At 45.5% G+C, this 19,338-nt stretch overlaps 2 protein-coding genes across 2 annotated transcripts; one reads left to right on the plus strand and one right to left on the minus strand.

The window, feature by feature from the left end:
- The first annotated feature begins 11,458 nt into the window (after positions 1-11,458).
- On the plus strand, positions 11,459-14,538 carry LOC144168482 (uncharacterized). Its single transcript, XM_077697455.1, has 3 exons — positions 11,459-11,721; positions 11,819-12,054; positions 14,207-14,538. The coding sequence occupies exons 1-3, from the start codon at positions 11,459-11,461 to the stop codon at positions 14,473-14,475; spliced, it is 768 nt and encodes a 255-aa protein (XP_077553581.1). The 3' UTR covers positions 14,476-14,538.
- LOC144169840 (uncharacterized) lies at positions 14,446-16,544 on the minus strand. The gene is made up of 3 exons (XM_077699219.1): positions 16,007-16,544; positions 15,421-15,628; positions 14,446-15,022 (listed from the first exon to the last, which is right to left on the minus strand). The coding sequence occupies exons 1-3, from the start codon at positions 16,475-16,477 to the stop codon at positions 14,631-14,633; spliced, it is 1,071 nt and encodes a 356-aa protein (XP_077555345.1). The 5' UTR covers positions 16,478-16,544; the 3' UTR covers positions 14,446-14,630.
- Between the last annotated feature and the right edge of the window lie 2,794 nt (positions 16,545-19,338).

Below are 19,338 nucleotides of genomic sequence, written 5' to 3' on the forward strand. Positions count from 1 at the left end.
ACAGAGGCCCTCCCCTTTGCTTTCCGAGGTTGTCTTGACTGCCAATTCTTATTTCTGTCTTATTTCAACGAGCCCCTCATTTCCTATTCTGATTCGCTACATGCATAGCGAGGGCCTCTGTTCTGGCAGTCTTGGTGCCAAGGTTAGCTTAAGAGGGTTCAACGCTGGTCGACCACTCTCGACATGTCGTAGACGCTCAAGTCACGGCCCGGGGGTTAAAAAGAAGGTCCCCTTCACCCCGAGTAGTCCGAGTGGCGCTGGCTACCACCCCCAAGCGCAGGAAACAGAAACACGTGAACATAAATACCACAGAAAGTGGAGGCTAAAGTAGCCCCGCCGGTAGCGTAGTGGTTATCGCACCAGACCGGTATTCTGGAGGTCGTGGGTTCGGATCCCACCGGGCGGGCATTTTTTCTCCACTTTCTTATTGTCCAAATTCTTTATCTTGACGTAATACATCCTCCCCTTTGCTTTCCGAGGTTGTCTTGACTGCCAATTCTTATTTCTGTCTTATTTCAACGAGCCCCTCATTTCCTATATATATATATATATATATATATATATATATATATATATATAGGGTTTGGAAATGAGGGGCTCGTTAGGAAATACAGAAAGAAATGCCGGCAGTCTACAACGCCAAAGAAGGCATACGGGAGTGGTTAGATTTTTTTACCGTTATTGACGTTACATTATTTTTTTTATTAATTACGTAAGAAAGAAAGAAAGAAAAACACGCGCCCAGAGTGGGGACCGAACCCACGCCTTTCGATTAGATCTCGAATGCCTTACCAATTCGGCTATCTGGGCGACTGTGTTCTGCTTCACTTTCTGGAGTATTTATATTTACTGCAACTGTATCTGACGCTTGAGGGTGGTAGCCAGCGCCACTCAGACTACACGGGGAGAAGGGGACCTTCTTTTTCAACCCCCGGGGCGTGACGCGAACGTCTACAGCCTGTCATGAGCGGTTAACTGGCGGGAAACCCTCTTATGCTACCTTGGCATCAAGGCTGCCAGAACCGAGGCCCTCGCTAAGCTTTCGCACGATAATAGGGTTTGGAAATGAGGGGCTCGTTAGGAAATACAGAAAGAAATGCCGGCAGTCTACAACGCCAAAGAAGGCATACGGGAGTGGTTAGATTTTTTTACCGTTATTGACGTTACATTATTTTTTTTATTAATTACGTAAGAAAGAAAGAAAGAAAAACACGCGCCCAGAGTGGGGACCGAACCCACGCCTTTCGATTAGATCTCGAATGCCTTACCAATTCGGCTATCTGGGCGACTGTGTTCTGCTTCACTTTCTGGGGTATTTATATTTACTGCAACTGTATCTGACGCTTGAGGGTGGTAGCCAGCGCCACTCAGACTACACGGGGAGAAGGGGACCTTCTTTTTCAACCCCCGGGGCGTGACGCGAACGTCTACAGCCTGTCATGAGCGGTTAACTGGCGGGAAACCCTCTTATGCTACCTTGGCATCAAGGCTGCCAGAACCGAGGCCCTCGCTAAGCTTTCGCACGATAATAGGGTTTGGAAATGAGGGGCTCGTTAGGAAATACAGAAAGAAATGCCGGCAGTCTACAACGCCAAAGAAGGCATACGGGAGTGGTTAGATTTTTTTACCGTTATTGACGTTACATTATTTTTTTTATTAATTACGTAAGAAAGAAAGAAAGAAAAACACGCGCCCAGAGTGGGGACCGAACCCACGCCTTTCGATTAGATCTCGAATGCCTTACCAATTCGGCTATCTGGGCGACTGTGTTCTGCTTCACTTTCTGGGGTATTTATATTTACTGCAACTGTATCTGACGCTTGAGGGTGGTAGCCAGCGCCACTCAGACTACACGGGGAGAAGGGGACCTTCTTTTTCAACCCCCGGGGCGTGACGCGAACGTCTACAGCCTGTCATGAGCGGTTAACTGGCGGGAAACCCTCTTATGCTACCTTGGCATCAAGGCTGCCAGAACCGAGGCCCTCGCTAAGCTTTCGCACGATAATAGGGTTTGGAAATGAGGGGCTCGTTAGGAAATACAGAAAGAAATGCCGGCAGTCTACAACGCCAAAGAAGGCATACGGGAGTGGTTAGATTTTTTTACCGTTATTGACGTTACATTATTTTTTTTATTAATTACGTAAGAAAGAAAGAAAGAAAAACACGCGCCCAGAGTGGGGACCGAACCCACGCCTTTCGATTAGATCTCGAATGCCTTACCAATTCGGCTATCTGGGCGACTGTGTTCTGCTTCACTTTCTGGGGTATTTATATTTACTGCAACTGTATCTGACGCTTGAGGGTGGTAGCCAGCGCCACTCAGACTACACGGGGAGAAGGGGACCTTCTTTTTCAACCCCCGGGGCGTGACGCGAACGTCTACAGCCTGTCATGAGCGGTTAACTGGCGGGAAACCCTCTTATGCTACCTTGGCATCAAGGCTGCCAGAACCGAGGCCCTCGCTAAGCTTTCGCACGATAATAGGGTTTGGAAATGAGGGGCTCGTTAGGAAATACAGAAAGAAATGCCGGCAGTCTACAACGCCAAAGAAGGCATACGGGAGTGGTTAGATTTTTTTACCGTTATTGACGTTACATTATTTTTTTTATTAATTACGTAAGAAAGAAAGAAAGAAAAACACGCGCCCAGAGTGGGGACCGAACCCACGGGGACCGAATACCCCAGAAAGTGAAGCAGAACACAGTCGCCCAGATAGCCGAATTGGTAAGGCATTCGAGATCTAATCGAAAGGCGTGGGTTCGGTCCCCACTCTGGGCGCGTGTTTTTCTTTCTTTCTTTCTTACGTAATTAATAAAAAAAATAATGTAACGTCAATAACGGTAAAAAAATCTAACCACTCCCGTATGCCTTCTTTGGCGTTGTAGACTGCCGGCATTTCTTTCTGTATTTCCTAACGAGCCCCTCATTTCCAAACCCTATTATCGTGCGAAAGCTTAGCGAGGGCCTCGGTTCTGGCAGCCTTGATGCCAAGGTAGCATAAGAGGGTTTCCCGCCAGTTAACCGCTCATGACAGGCTGTAGACGTTCGCGTCACGCCCCGGGGGTTGAAAAAGAAGGTCCCCTTCTCCCCGTGTAGTCTGAGTGGCGCTGGCTACCACCCTCAAGCGTCAGATACAGTTGCAGTAAATATAAATACCCCAGAAAGTGAAGCAGAACACAGTCGCCCAGATAGCCGAATTGGTAAGGCATTCGAGATCTAATCGAAAGGCGTGGGTTCGGTCCCCACTCTGGGCGCGTGTTTTTCTTTCTTTCTTTCTTACGTAATTAATAAAAAAAATAATGTAACGTCAATAACGGTAAAAAAATCTAACCACTCCCGTATGCCTTCTTTGGCGTTGTAGACTGCCGGCATTTCTTTCTGTATTTCCTAACGAGCCCCTCATTTCCAAACCCTATTATCGTGCGAAAGCTTAGCGAGGGCCTCGGTTCTGGCAGCCTTGATGCCAAGGTAGCATAAGAGGGTTTCCCGCCAGTTAACCGCTCATGACAGGCTGTAGACGTTCGCGTCACGCCCCGGGGGTTGAAAAAGAAGGTCCCCTTCTCCCCGTGTAGTCTGAGTGGCGCTGGCTACCACCCTCAAGCGTCAGATACAGTTGCAGTAAATATAAATACCCCAGAAAGTGAAGCAGAACACAGTCGCCCAGATAGCCGAATTGGTAAGGCATTCGAGATCTAATCGAAAGGCGTGGGTTCGGTCCCCACTCTGGGCGCGTGTTTTTCTTTCTTTCTTTCTTACGTAATTAATAAAAAAAATAATGTAACGTCAATAACGGTAAAAAAATCTAACCACTCCCGTATGCCTTCTTTGGCGTTGTAGACTGCCGGCATTTCTTTCTGTATTTCCTAACGAGCCCCTCATTTCCAAACCCTATTATCGTGCGAAAGCTTAGCGAGGGCCTCGGTTCTGGCAGCCTTGATGCCAAGGTAGCATAAGAGGGTTTCCCGCCAGTTAACCGCTCATGACAGGCTGTAGACGTTCGCGTCACGCCCCGGGGGTTGAAAAAGAAGGTCCCCTTCTCCCCGTGTAGTCTGAGTGGCGCTGGCTACCACCCTCAAGCGTCAGATACAGTTGCAGTAAATATAAATACCCCAGAAAGTGAAGCAGAACACAGTCGCCCAGATAGCCGAATTGGTAAGGCATTCGAGATCTAATCGAAAGGCGTGGGTTCGGTCCCCACTCTGGGCGCGTGTTTTTCTTTCTTTCTTTCTTACGTAATTAATAAAAAAAATAATGTAACGTCAATAACGGTAAAAAAATCTAACCACTCCCGTATGCCTTCTTTGGCGTTGTAGACTGCCGGCATTTCTTTCTGTATTTCCTAACGAGCCCCTCATTTCCAAACCCTATTATCGTGCGAAAGCTTAGCGAGGGCCTCGGTTCTGGCAGCCTTGATGCCAAGGTAGCATAAGAGGGTTTCCCGCCAGTTAACCGCTCATGACAGGCTGTAGACGTTCGCGTCACGCCCCGGGGGTTGAAAAAGAAGGTCCCCTTCTCCCCGTGTAGTCTGAGTGGCGCTGGCTACCACCCTCAAGCGTCAGATACAGTTGCAGTAAATATAAATACCCCAGAAAGTGAAGCAGAACACAGTCGCCCAGATAGCCGAATTGGTAAGGCATTCGAGATCTAATCGAAAGGCGTGGGTTCGGTCCCCACTCTGGGCGCGTGTTTTTCTTTCTTTCTTTCTTACGTAATTAATAAAAAAAATAATGTAACGTCAATAACGGTAAAAAAATCTAACCACTCCCGTATGCCTTCTTTGGCGTTGTAGACTGCCGGCATTTCTTTCTGTATTTCCTAACGAGCCCCTCATTTCCAAACCCTATTATCGTGCGAAAGCTTAGCGAGGGCCTCGGTTCTGGCAGCCTTGATGCCAAGGTAGCATAAGAGGGTTTCCCGCCAGTTAACCGCTCATGACAGGCTGTAGACGTTCGCGTCACGCCCCGGGGGTTGAAAAAGAAGGTCCCCTTCTCCCCGTGTAGTCTGAGTGGCGCTGGCTACCACCCTCAAGCGTCAGATACAGTTGCAGTAAATATAAATACCCCAGAAAGTGAAGCAGAACACAGTCGCCCAGATAGCCGAATTGGTAAGGCATTCGAGATCTAATCGAAAGGCGTGGGTTCGGTCCCCACTCTGGGCGCGTGTTTTTCTTTCTTTCTTTCTTACGTAATTAATAAAAAAAATAATGTAACGTCAATAACGGTAAAAAAATCTAACCACTCCCGTATGCCTTTTTTGGCGTTGTAGACTGCCGGCATTTCTTTCTGTATTTCCTAACGAGCCCCTCATTTCCAAACCCTATTATCGTGCGAAAGCTTAGCGAGGGCCTCGGTTCTGGCAGCCTTGATGCCAAGGTAGCATAAGAGGGTTTCCCGCCAGTTAACCGCTCATGACAGGCTGTAGACGTTCGCGTCACGCCCCGGGGGTTGAAAAAGAAGGTCCCCTTCTCCCCGTGTAGTCTGAGTGGCGCTGGCTACCACCCTCAAGCGTCAGATACAGTTGCAGTAAATATAAATACCCCAGAAAGTGAAGCAGAACACAGTCGCCCAGATAGCCGAATTGGTAAGGCATTCGAGATCTAATCGAAAGGCGTGGGTTCGGTCCCCACTCTGGGCGCGTGTTTTTCTTTCTTTCTTTCTTACGTAATTAATAAAAAAAATAATGTAACGTCAATAACGGTAAAAAAATCTAACCACTCCCGTATGCCTTCTTTGGCGTTGTAGACTGCCGGCATTTCTTTCTGTATTTCCTAACGAGCCCCTCATTTCCAAACCCTATTATCGTGCGAAAGCTTAGCGAGGGCCTCGGTTCTGGCAGCCTTGATGCCAAGGTAGCATAAGAGGGTTTCCCGCCAGTTAACCGCTCATGACAGGCTGTAGACGTTCGCGTCACGCCCCGGGGGTTGAAAAAGAAGGTCCCCTTCTCCCCGTGTAGTCTGAGTGGCGCTGGCTACCACCCTCAAGCGTCAGATACAGTTGCAGTAAATATAAATACCCCAGAAAGTGAAGCAGAACACAGTCGCCCAGATAGCCGAATTGGTAAGGCATTCGAGATCTAATCGAAAGGCGTGGGTTCGGTCCCCACTCTGGGCGCGTGTTTTTCTTTCTTTCTTTCTTACGTAATTAATAAAAAAAATAATGTAACGTCAATAACGGTAAAAAAATCTAACCACTCCCGTATGCCTTCTTTGGCGTTGTAGACTGCCGGCATTTCTTTCTGTATTTCCTAACGAGCCCCTCATTTCCAAACCCTATTATCGTGCGAAAGCTTAGCGAGGGCCTCGGTTCTGGCAGCCTTGATGCCAAGGTAGCATAAGAGGGTTTCCCGCCAGTTAACCGCTCATGACAGGCTGTAGACGTTCGCGTCACGCCCCGGGGGTTGAAAAAGAAGGTCCCCTTCTCCCCGTGTAGTCTGAGTGGCGCTGGCTACCACCCTCAAGCGTCAGATACAGTTGCAGTAAATATAAATACCCCAGAAAGTGAAGCGGAACACAGTCTCCCAGATAGCCGAATTGGTAAGGCATTCGAGATCTAATCGAAAGGCGTGGGTTCGGTCCCCACTCTGGGCGCGTGTTTTTCTTTCTTTCTTTCTTACGTAATTAATAAAAAAAATAATGTAACGTCAATAACGGTAAAAAAATCTAACCACTCCCGTATGCCTTCTTTGGCGTTGTAGACTGCCGGCATTTCTTTCTATATATATATATATATATATATATATATATATCAGGGTGTCGAACCGGAACCGAACCGAACCGAAAACCGGAACTGAACCGGTATTTTTGCCGGAACTGAACCCGAACCCGAACCGTTATTTTTTGAGCACGCTGAACCCGAACCGGAACTGAACCGAAAAAAGAAATAACGGTTACCGGTTCAAGCCGAAACGGTTCGACCCTCTGTTGTTGACATTGCACAGTCAATGCAATTCAGGCTTTTTTTTCTTTCACGTACCATCAACTTCGTACCTGCTCGCTCACTTCCCCCTCCAGACAATTGAACACTATCACACTCTATGTAACAACAAGGGAAATGAATGAGCACCAATGTAGCAATGGTCTGTTGCTGCTGGAAGCGCGAGCGTAGTGGAAGCTGACCAAAGGAAATGTCATTCTCCGCAGCTTGCAGGGGATATAAAACGACTTTGCCCTTCCCTAGCTGCAACTTTAGTGGAGCAATCAGGCTGCAGGAGTGCTCCAGTGTGCAACAGCGAAAGCCCGATGTGTGCAAACTTTTTCCATTTCATAATTTGTTTAAAAGGTCCGACACCTGCAAATTGTAATATTTGACAAATTTGACCGCAGGAGTGGCTCAGTGGCTAAACCACTTGATGCTGACTACAAATGGCTTCGATGTCCCTTACCCACGACCATTTTTGAGGACAGTACAGTGGACAAGCTCCGTTTTTTACAAGTACAAATAACAACAGATATGTCAGGGAAAACTGTTAAGGTGCGCACTTTAATCTCTTGGCAAGAAACTGCAGTCCTCGACCTTGTCTTGGAAGCAGAAACAGTAATAAAGCAGATGACACGTGCAAAAAGGACGGCCGGTACCTCACACTGTCCCATTCGCCGAGCGATCATCTTTTCTGCTTGTTCTGCAGTTTTTTCTCTTTCAGATCTGCTTTTTTTTTCGAAGGTGCACTTGTACTGACTGCCCAACTCGCTACATTACTTCTACTGCTACTCGATCCGGAGATGAGTACTGATTTGATTTGATTGTGGGGTTTAACGCGCCGACCCAGCACAGGCGATGAGGCGCGCCGTAGTGGAGGGCTTCGAATTAATTTTGACCACCTGGGGATCTTTAACGTGCGCCGAAATTTCGTACACACGGGCGTTTTTGCTTTTCGCCTCCATCAGAAAAGCGGCCGCTTCGGCCGGGAATCGAACCCGCGACCTCGCGCTCAGCAGTGCCTTAGCCACTGAGCCACCGAGGCAGGTCAGAGGGGAGTACTGCTGTGGACGAATTAAAGAGCGCCTACCCAAAAAAGTTCTTCTTATGCTCCGCGCGTAAAATTTCCCTTTCATTTTGTAACAGCATAATCTGTTATAAGATTACGCAATGTAGCACACGGAACGATGGCCGGGGGTCAGGCGGTACGATGACATACTGATTGTAATGCACACATCCAGTATAGCTTTCGCAAAAGGAATTGCAGTGGTCAGAGAAATAATGCAGTGACTGAGCGTTAACTGAAGCTTACTTTTAACAAAAGTGTGGCTAACACATTCGATAGGGTGACAGCTAACAAATTATTCAGGGTGACCAAATGATCTAATTCATTGGTAGTATTTATGTGCCTGTAGTAGGGTTGTTCTGTTTTGTTACAAATATTAAAAAAATGTACGCCATTGGTAATTAGCGCTGATATTTCAACACGCCAGTACGCAGACCTAAATTTAAGGCTTCAAGGTAAGCGTGATAGGCGATTCCATAGTGACGATTGCGATTTTAACAAAAAATGAAAGGGCAGAATATACAGGGTGTCCCAGCTATCATGCACCAAGATTTAAAAAAAAAGAAATTGCGTAACTCGAAGAAAACCTAGTGCATAATGTTTGCAGTACTGTGAAGTTGCGGAGAATATTTTTTTCGTTAATGAGACTTAATTAATTGATTGTAATTAATTATCTAACTAGAGAAATACTTCCCTAATCACTAAAGTGTCAATGAGGCACTTGTAGGTAACCACGAGGGGCATCTAACTGCGCTATTTTCAGCGACGAACTAATTGCGTACACATTTATTTTGACTGATTAAGGAAACCCGCGAAATATGAAAAATACCACGTGACGACGCTTACGCGCGCATTGTAAAGCAGCGTCCCCAAACAAAGCTGATTGAAAGCAACTGCTTCGCGTGTTATCCGCCCGAAAAGACAGCGCATCACCTTGATAATAGCATGCATGGAAGGAGCAGCAACAGCAAGATTCCCGGGACGCGTGTGCAGATAAGGAACAAACTCGGTCGCGATTTCTTCTTTCTTTCTTTTGTTTATTTCATTCTGGCTAACTCAGAGGCAGCCTGTTTGAGGGCGTTGCTTTACGGTGCGCGCGGAGGCGCCGTCACGTGGTATTTTTCATATTTCGCGGGTTTCCTTTATCAGTCATAATAAATGTGTACGCAATTAGTTCATCGCTGAAAATACCGCAGTTAGATGCCCCTCGTGGTTACCTTCAAGTGCCTCATTGACACTTTAGTGATTAGGAGAGTATTACTCGAGTTAGATAATTAATTACAATTAGTTAATTAAGTGTCATTAAAGAAAAAAATACTGTCCGCTTCTTCACAGTACTGCAAACATTATGCACCTGGTTTCTTTCGAGTTACGCCTTTACTCGTTTTTTAAATCTTGGTGCATGATAGCTGGGACACCCTGTATATCCCACCGTCATATCTCTCGGCGGTGGCTTTATGAATAGTCGCTAGGACAACATAAAGTCTGGACGAGAAAGTAGGTAGTAAATCGTCACCACTTCATCTGTTTTTCTAATATCTCGTGATTATTTAAAGTTTGCTTTGCAATTGCGCCACTGCCCTTGGGGAACAGCAGCATTTTGAATTTTTGTTTGTGTTTTGACTTTACTGTCGCTTTAAACTACTAAATGTTTTTTTTCTAATTTCAGTGACAATTCAATTCATCGAACCGGTTCGCGAACCGGTTCGGCACATAATTTTGTCGAACCGGAACTGAACCGGAACGAAATTATTTCACCCGAACCCGAACCGTAACCGAACCGGTATTTTTTTCGGTTCGACACCCTGATATATATATATATATATATATATATATATATATATATATATATATATTGTAACAGAGATAGTGGCCGTTAGAAGGCGCGCCAGTGGGGCCAAACGGGTGTGTGCTCAACTGAGACCGACGTTGACTGTCAGGCGGCGTCAATCCCCCCACTGGGTCTATGTGCAAGGCTCAGTCATCGGAGCAGCCCCATCGAGAACGATCTTGCTGGGACCTGCGCGTGGACTCCCGAGCTAGCTTGGCCTCTGGTACAACCAGCCCCCGTTACCACGCTCTTGCCGTTTGCTAATAAGCCTCATTATAATATATATATATATATATATATATATATATATATATATATCAAGGTTGCAGTCGTCATTGCCAGTGCTATTCGGCTTTTTTCGAAATATTTAATAGGGCCGAATGACGTGTGCTTGTCACGTTTCTTTGATTCATTGATAAATAAGCGAAAATATAAGTCGAGAAAAAATCCGCCGTTTTCCGGGAGCGGGACTCGAACCCACATCTCCGCATAACCGGTGCGGTGCGTTCGCCATTACACTATCCCCACAGCGGCTTCTCTCTCGACTTTAAAGCGGGGGTTTATATTTACAAGAGCTCTGAGGCCGGTCAACTAGCGCCGCCCCTCGACTACCGCGGGAGACGTAGAACGTCTTCTTTCCCAGCGGCAGCCACGTAGAACGTGGTCGGAGGTCGGGGTTAGCAATTGGCATATCCGAACTGCTGGAGCCAGTGCCTCGTAATGCATGTAGCAGAACAGAGAGATACGGGACGAGGGACTCGGTAAAGATACATATCAAGGTTGCAGTCGTCATTGCCAGTGCTATTCGGCTTTTTTCGAAATATTTAATAGGGCCGAATGACGAGTGCTTGTCACGTTTCTTTGATTCATTGATAAATAAGCGAAAATATAAGTCGAGAAAAAATCCGCCGTTTTCCGGGAGCGGGACTCGAACCCACATCTCCGCATAACCGGTGCGGTGCGTTCGCCATTATATATATATAAAGTTAAGAGAAAAGGTTCCTGGCTATAAGGTTAACTGTACAATAGAGAAGTCACATTGACAAACATAACAATATTTATTCTAACGTTTCGACCGGGGGGCCGGTCTTTTTCAAAGAAGGCCGGCCCAAAGAAGATCTTTGAAAAAGAGCGGCCCCCGGTCGAAACGTTAGAATAAATATTGTTATGTTTTTCAATGTGACTTCTCTATTGTACAGTTAACCTTATAGCCAGGAACCTTTTCTCTTAACTTTATATATATATATATATATATATATATATATATATATATATATATATATATATATATATATATATATATATATATATATATATATATATATCTTTCCTTCGAATTACATGCCCTGCGCACGTCCATTTCTTCTTAATTTCTACTTATATGTCCTTAACACACGTTTGTTCCCTGACCCCTTCCGCTCTCTTCTTGTCCCTTTAGTTTGGCGTTTTTACGCTCCGCTTAGCCGCTAAGCGGAGCGGGAATGCGACTGCGCATGCGCACTCCGCTTAGCGGCTAAGCGGGCTAGCGGAGCGAGCAACACGGTCCGCTAAAACGCAGCCTGAGCGGAGCGTCGCTGCCCTCCGCTAGCGCAGCGGGGCGATGCGGGCGCCCTCTCGCGCGCGTGCGACGACTTTGCTTATTCTAAGATGGCTGCCTCCAACGACACCACGCCTGCGACGAGCCCCGCGGCTTTGCGCAAACCGCGAAAGCGGTTCTGCATGGATGGGGATCTGTGTTTATTACGTGAAGTGGCCACCATGAACCCGTTTGAAAACCCGGACGCGTGGGGCGTCGTGTTGAAAAACGTGACGCGCGCAGTGCAGCGCGAGCTGACCATTCGTGGCGTAAAAGAGCGGGTCGACTTGCTCGTCGGCTACTTCAGGCAGGAGGACAGGGCCAACTTGAGGAGGTGAGTCCCCTGTACCGTTTGCGATTTTTGTTTAATACAGTACGTCTTATAAATGACAGCGAATAGTTAAGGCGCAATCTGTTGCTTTCCTCCGTAGGTCTGGTACTGAGGAGCAGTATGGTGAGCGCGAGCAGCTGCTACAGGAGATTTCAGATCTCATGAAAAGCGCCGGCTACGTGCCGAGGACCCTGCCGAGGACAGCAAATGGCACTGGGTTGCGCCGGCCTCCTCTGTCATCGGCAGCAGCTCGACAGCGAGCGGCGCGGCAGTTCCGAGACGGCGTCACGGCAGCAATCGCCCCACTGCAGGCCCCGAATGACGAACACATGCTCGGCAAGTGATGTGAAGTGGGCGCACACATTAATGAAGAATGGAAGCGCCAACTGTGTTTTATATTTGTGGATGCCGCGAAAGGTTCCCACCTGCCGCATATGTACTGGTGCCGTTAGGAGTAATTGAAACAAGTATTTGTAAATATCAAAAAATGCTTGCCTTGCTGGCTTTATGACCGTGTTTACTCACGCGGTAAGATAAAAGCTATCACATTACATCCCTGCAATTCTACGTGTTCGTTACATGGTGAACCCTGTTGTTTTGTTTCATACAAGCTGAGGTGTCTGACAAGTGATACTGCTTGCACGATGTGATTTAAAAGTTGTCGAATTTTAAGTGTGCTGCATATTGTACGCAGCGGATAAATTCCTTCACATAGGCACTAGCTCAAAAAAAGAGCCTGTAGAACAATTCTGGCAGAGGAAAGGATTTTGCACTGCTGAATTTCTTCTACCGAGATCCTTTTATAGTACTTGTAACAATTTTATCCATGTACCGTGTTTTTGTGTGTGCAGATGAACCATCTCCATCACAGTTGCTGTTGTCGATGTACGACAGCGAGGTGACGCAGTCATCAGCAGCTGAAGTGCATGAACGTGCGAGACTGAGCCCAACTGGAGATGGCAGCTTCACAAGCAGGCCGGTCCAAGACGTGCCAGCCACTGCATCACGTATGTACAAAGTAAACTAAAAGCGAAATATGGGTACAGAGCAAATTCACCTAAGAAGCAGGCAAAATCTTACTACTGCGCTTATTTATGTTTATGAATAAAATAGTATACATGTTGATTATGCTTGCCCACAAAAATTTGCTAGGCTGCAACACTGCAGAACATATCTAATAGAAAACCAAAGTAAAAACAGTAATGAAAGAAACCGTTGTGGGCGATCATTAACTGCGATGAATGATTTCTGCCCTTGTAGCACTCGGCCCACCACAAGCAGAGCCTGCTGAAGATAGTGATGCAGATGAGCAGGCACTAGGACCACCAGTTCAGGTGCGGAGAAGACAGAGACCTGGTGAAGTTGCTGCTCCAACAGGTATTATGAATCAGTCCTGCACGATTTCTCACTGTAATTAGGGGCTTGGCGTTTGTCTTTTTTTTTCTTTTCATTTTTTGTCCCTAACCGTTACTCCTATCGTCCTTCTTTCCATTGCCCCTTGAACAGACACGCTTGCTGTGTACCATTCTTTTCAGTGATAAATGTAGTGTTCTTTTTATTTTCGTTATTCGCTTGCCTTGTGCGCCCCACCCCAAGTAATAGTGTCAATTTTTTTTTATTGGCTGGAATCAGCACTGACAACCTGTCCAAGGTAGTTATATCCGGGTACTTGTTCTAGAATTCGGTTATCTGCGCCAAAGAGGGTGCTTCCAGCATGTTAATTTCGCATCCCTTTAGATTTACTCGCATGTATCTTTAACATATGGCTATGCGGTCCTTAAAGGAGCCATGAAGACAAAATACAAGTTGGGTTTATTAGAAAGACTGCTTAGTCCCGATAACAACGATACCAATATCATCGCAATCTTCGAACCAATAACGGAGATATGAAAGGAAACGTGTGAAGCAGTCGCGACCCCCTAGCCAATTTCCCGCAACTTTTCTATGACGTCACGGAACCTTGTTTGTGCGATTGGCGGCCGCCTAACTGACCTGTCGCGACGACACATGACTGGACGTCTGTAATGGGGCCTCTAGTTCCATTTGACCGCATCACTTGAATGTTAACGGGCAGTTAACGCACTGAAAATTGGGTTTTATTGTCGGCCCGTATGACGTCATTCTTGCTCATAACACGTCACTGTGGCGCAAAATTTGAAAGTTTTTAAATACTTCTTGCTTTTTTTTCGTTAAAAAAACACCTGTTGTGGCTGTAATGGAGCTGAGTGAGATACTGAATCCTAGTTCTTTCAAATTAAACTAAGTTGTATTTTCTCTTCATGGCTCCTTTAAGCGCAGGCTTTTTCCAGTCTCAGTAAACAAAACTATGCCATCCGCAACAAGACTGTGCGTCGACAGCATTCATTACAGAAGAAATGGATAAGGCATTTGTGTCCGGTGTTACAAAATGCTGATGTTGGAGTGAATTAATTGCAAGTATTCCCAAAGTTAATTCAAAATAAACATGATTTATTTGTCTTTCTCCCAGGAATCAGAGCCCTCCAGGCAATGGGCCTGCAGTTGCTCACGGCGAGGGACGAGAATGAGTTCATTCTTCGGCAAAATGAGCTGGAGCTGCAAAAAAGGAGGCTGGAGCACGACGAAAAGCGCCTAGCTTTAGAGGAGAGAAAGCTGGCACTGGAGGAAGCGAGGCTGAAGCTTCATGAACAACAGGTCAAAGAAAATGCTCAAATGATGAGCATCATAAAATCTATGCTGGAAGAGCAAGGCAAACAGATTTCCAGCCTTCAGAAATAAAGTGCTTCTACTGACTTGCGAAACAAAACGAGTGCTAAAAAGATGCCAACGAAGTGTACAAGATTTAGCGTGTTTAGCACGGCACTTTTTTTCAGTGATGAACCAACCGTCATGGGACGTGTTTTGACTTCACTGAGCTGAGGGCATTCATTGCCTCAGTTTTGTGGTCGCAAATAATCCTCCAGCTGTGGGGGCTCAACTCCAAAATATTGCGACACCTGCGATCCATACATGCTGGTGTGGCAGTTGGCTAATATAGCCGCAACTTTGTACATGCGGGCAACCTTCTGTCGACGCAGCTTCTGATTTTTGCGGAAGTCGAGGAAGGCAAACAAGCCCGCAATCTTGCCGAAACCCCATTCGACCGCCTGCCTAACAGTACTCATCCTCTTATTAAATGCATACTGTGAGGGAGTAATGTTAGTTGTGCCGTATGGTTTCAGGAGCAGGGGTCGTAACGGGTAGGCAGGATCGCCGTACAGGCAGAAGTTGTGCCCCTGAACCAGCTTTTCAAGCTTCTCGTACGTCCTGCTCTTCCGGAGGATGCCTGAAAATAAAGGAACACATAACAATTATCACTCCTTTATCACTCCATGTTATCACTCCTTTTGGCTTTCACAAAATTCTTTTACCTTGTTGCTAGCTTGTCCATAATTTTACATGTACAATATGCATAATATAATAACTATAAATGTGCAATATAATATACTTAATTCAAGCTTTCTTTGTACTACAAATCCCCATTCATCATAGTAAATGTTTTTTTCCTGTAAAAGTTTCATCACATTAGGTGTTCAGTTTAACATTATTAAACACTAATTGCTTTCTCAAGAAGCACAGAAATCTTGTGCCTTTTCTCGATTTCCCGTGACGGAATTAACCATTTGTTGTGTGTTGTACTGCTGAGGAAGTGGTTCTGTATAATTAAACACAACATGAACTCACTTGAATCATGTCGACTGCCAATGTACGGGCCGTTCAGTTGGCAGATCATTCCATTAGGGCACATGATTGACTGATATTTTAAGGCATGGAACCGTTTGTGACCAGAAAAAAAAAGTTTCTGGTCTTTGGAGGGACGGCACATAGCCCTAGCTGTTCCGTCAATGAAACCCCAGCAGTTGTGGAGCGGGGCCCCTTTGGAATGCACCGCCTGCGAGTAAAATTTATACAGATGGGCATTAGCACACACTGAAAGTAAATTTATCTATTTACAATACTGTTAGCCTCTACTGACACCTTATCAGATGGGCGAAATGTATAGATACAAAGAACGAATAATGAACGAGTGACAGCAACTTTGCTCTTTACACGGAATCGATTTAAAGTACATAAATTACAAAAAACTGAATTTAATTGAATTTATTTAATTATTAAAAACGATTCAATTGATCTAACAACGATAATTTAAATAATTGAACTACATTAAATTACACAACTTAAACTACATAGCCCTCACACCAGTACATGCTAATTTTCGTGATAAATAGAATGATTTCTTGAGTGACATGAATGATAAATGATTGCATACCTCTGACAGAACTCTGAGTTGGGCGATGTCCAGCCAGGAGTGCTTGTTCACATCTCGCAGCAGGTGGCCAAAAGTGCTGTCGATGTGCTCCAGCACCGCATTCGTGGCTGAAGAAATGACGGAATAATGCCGCCCGAAGAGGGGCTCCAGGTCCCGCAGCCGGTTGGGGTACGCCAGACGCCGCAGTGTTAAGCACAAACACTCAACGCCGGGAATCTTGACGCACTGCGGCGTTTTGACAACTTCGGGCAGTCGAAGCGCACGCGCCAGCCTTTCCACATCATCCTTCTCGAAGCGGAAGAATGTGCGGAATTGTCCACTGTCCATAGAGTAAATCTTCAAAAGGCCTTGCTGAGAAAGTGGCTCTCGGCGCGTGTACTGAAACACTTCCAGGGTCAAGAGATCCTCTATTTCTGACCACTTCAAAGAAGTCAAGAGGAAAGGGTCTTCGAGAACACTTGTGAGCGGCATCACAATGCGGGAAAGCGCGAAAAACTTTCAGATGTTTCAGATACGAAGTAGGCAAAACGCCTCGTTGGATCGCAGTCGAGGAGGATCCGAATGGATCTGGAACGCAACTTTGTTGGCTATTGCGTGGCTATCGTCAAGTCGAAAATTTATTTTCATTCATTGTAATTGACCAGTAACGCAATACGATTGCATGTGTCAATACTTAATAAACAAATAAGCTATACGTACTGGTTTTACTTTATTAAAGTGGTGAAATGGTTTTCGGTTCAGTTTCATTACGCCAAACTTGGCCAGAGGGCGCTGCTAGTCCGAAAGGTCCGGTCCGCTGCGCGTTACGTGTAACTAAAACGAGAAAATCGCTCGCCGCTCCGCTACAGGGCTACCCGGAGCGGAGCGGAGCGGAGCGGAGCGGAGCGTAAATACGCTGTTACACCTATCATCTTCCGTTCCATTGCGCGCTGAGTCGTCCTCAATTTAAGTTGAACCCTCTTAGTGAGCCTCCAAGTTTCTGCCCCATAGGTGAGTACCGGTAAGATGCAGCTGTCGTAGACTTTCTTCTTCAGGGACAATGGTAGGCTGCCATTCATTATCTGAGAATGCCTGCAGATTGCACTCCACCCCATTCTGATCCTTCTAATTGTCTCTGCTTCGTGGTTCTAATTATCTCTGCTCTGCTTCAGAGTACCACTTACTCTCAGTGTGGGATTGGCCAACCAAAGAATCCACTACGAGAAATCTTCGCGTTAAACCATCGTCACCGTTAGATTTTCTTCTATTCGCACTATTGGCAGCGGTAAATTTAGGTGATATGTTGTATAAAGGCATTCAGCTTTGTCACTAACAGTGGACCACAGGACTTGTCGTCAACCGAGTTTTGTGTAAGCCGGTTGCGATCAAGGCATATGTTAGACAGGGCTGCCTCCTTTTACCTTTGTTGTTTGATTTGTGCCTCGAACCTGTGTGCCTTAGTATTCAGCAGAGTCAAAAGGCGCGGGGCTTTTCCTCGTTATCGTACGACGTTAAGGTCCTTGCTTACGCGGATGACATTCAGTATTTTTGTGCTGATAAAAGAAGCGTTCAATAAGGCCTTAAATTGACCAGCCAATTTTGTGATGCGTCTGGAGCGGCCGTGAACATGGAAAAACCGAAGGGATTTCGGTTTCCCGAACGGGGAACAAAACCATCCGGATTTGCTGGCATTACTTGGGATAACACCCCAATTCAATACCTATAGTTGTGCCTTTGCACCAAATACAAAACACTTGGCCACATTGTTCAGTGACGCTCCAAAAAGTCAAGCGTGCCAGGTATGCATGAGGCTAGAACTTTGTGTGATTGCGAGTGCGCAGGTCTGTAATGTCTTGCTAGTCGCAAAGCTTGTTTATCTGCTGCCGGTGCTTCATTGTGCGCATACTAAAGTTCAAGCTCTACATTGAGTTTTTGCGACTTTGTGTGGGAGGTGGAAGAAAGGAAGGAAAGGCCGGGAGGTTAACCAGATGGGAGGTTCTCGTTTGAACCCATTCCCATTTCGCCCTTCTCGCTTGTTCTGTCCCGTTTCAACCCGGCGCAAAACGACCTTCCCGTTTCGCCCTTTCCCACTTGGCCCGTTCCCGTTTGAACCCGTTCCCATTTCAACCTTCTCGTTTGTTCCTTCCCATTTCAACCCGGGGTGAAAGAACCTTCCCGTTTCGTATTTTCCTATTTAGCCTGTTCCCGGAATAACGTACCCAGTTTATGAAACGTTATAAACAAAATTTTCATATTGTTTTTCATTTATTTCCGTTTGTTCACAGCCGCTGCGATAGCATGCTCAGTACATCCAGAGCCCTTGACTGCTTTTCAAACCTGGGCTTCACTTTTTGAATCTAGAGAAGACGACATTTGGTTACAATTAGTCATACCAATTAACAAATCTTTTAAATTAACAAAGCCTGACAAACAAATTAACAATTAACAAATCTATAAACAAATATTTTAAATTAACAAACAAGTCTTTTAAATTAAGAAACCAAAAAATGATAAAATTAAAAAGCCCAGAAAAGCACCGTGGAAGCACAAATAAAAAATCGCAAAAACACCCTCACTTTGAAAGAAATCGTATTTGGAGGACTAACACATTTAATCGCTATAATAGCGCAAGTCCACATCAATGTCGAAAAGAAACAGATAAAAACTACAAAAGATAATAGTATGTATAAAAATAAAGTAACCCTATGTATCTGGATACATAGCCACATCTGGCTATAAAAAGTCGCAGTAATGACAAGCGGCGAAAATTATAAACTTAGCTTTGCGTTTTATTGATTCTGTTTATTCCCGTCACTCTAGCGTACTCAATTTGCATTATAGGGCAAACCTTCAAAAACTCAAGCAGCGCAGGGTCGTCTCTAGCCTAAATTTTCTTTACTACAGAAACTTAAAATTGTCGCGGGAATACTACCTCCAAGGGCCTTTCAGACGTTCAGCGAGAAGACATCATAGTAAGACTATTAGGCAGCCAATCAGCTGAATTACTATTCTAAAGTTCTCTTTGTTTCCTCGTGCAATTTCTTACTGGAATAAGTTAACTGAACGAACAGTGAACTCGGTATCTTTAGAAGAATTTCCCTTATGTATTGTAAATATGTGTTCTGGTTGAATCGTCGTATTTTAAAATTGGAATACATTACGAATGCATATCCTTGTTCGGACCCCTTTGCATGTATTACATATTTATGTATTTTACTTATTGTGTGTGGCGTTTTTAAACTACGCCAACCAATACTGATGTGTTTTTATGTTCAAGGGGCCCTGAACGGCATTTTGAGCACACTAAATGAACTAGCGCAATCGCTAGATTGGGTCGCCAACGTCACCTGTGC

The sequence above is a fragment of the Haemaphysalis longicornis genome, unplaced genomic scaffold (genome assembly GCF_048455015.1).
Source record: "Haemaphysalis longicornis isolate Haplotype H1 unplaced genomic scaffold, Haemaphysalis longicornis Haplotype H1 scaffold_2, whole genome shotgun sequence".
NCBI classification, from domain to species: Eukaryota; Metazoa; Arthropoda; class Arachnida; order Ixodida; family Ixodidae; genus Haemaphysalis; species Haemaphysalis longicornis.

Excerpts from the sequence above, each read along its gene's own strand:
- LOC144169840 (XM_077699219.1), bottom strand. The coding sequence starts at position 16,477 with ATGCCGCTCACAAGTGTTCTCGAAGACCCTTTCCTCTTGACTTCTTTG. Across the intron at positions 15,629-16,006 it reads AACTCAGAGTTCTGTCAGAG|GCGGTGCATTCCAAAGGGGC; the intron begins GTATGCAATCAT and ends TTTTACTCGCAG. Across the intron at positions 15,023-15,420 it reads TGGCAGTCGACATGATTCAA|GCATCCTCCGGAAGAGCAGG; the intron begins GTGAGTTCATGT and ends CTTTATTTTCAG.
- LOC144168482 (XM_077697455.1), top strand. The coding sequence starts at position 11,459 with ATGGCTGCCTCCAACGACACCACGCCTGCGACGAGCCCCGCGGCTTTG. Across the intron at positions 11,722-11,818 it reads GACAGGGCCAACTTGAGGAG|GTCTGGTACTGAGGAGCAGT; the intron begins GTGAGTCCCCTG and ends TTTCCTCCGTAG. Across the intron at positions 12,055-14,206 it reads GAATGACGAACACATGCTCG|GAATCAGAGCCCTCCAGGCA; the intron begins GCAAGTGATGTG and ends TCTTTCTCCCAG.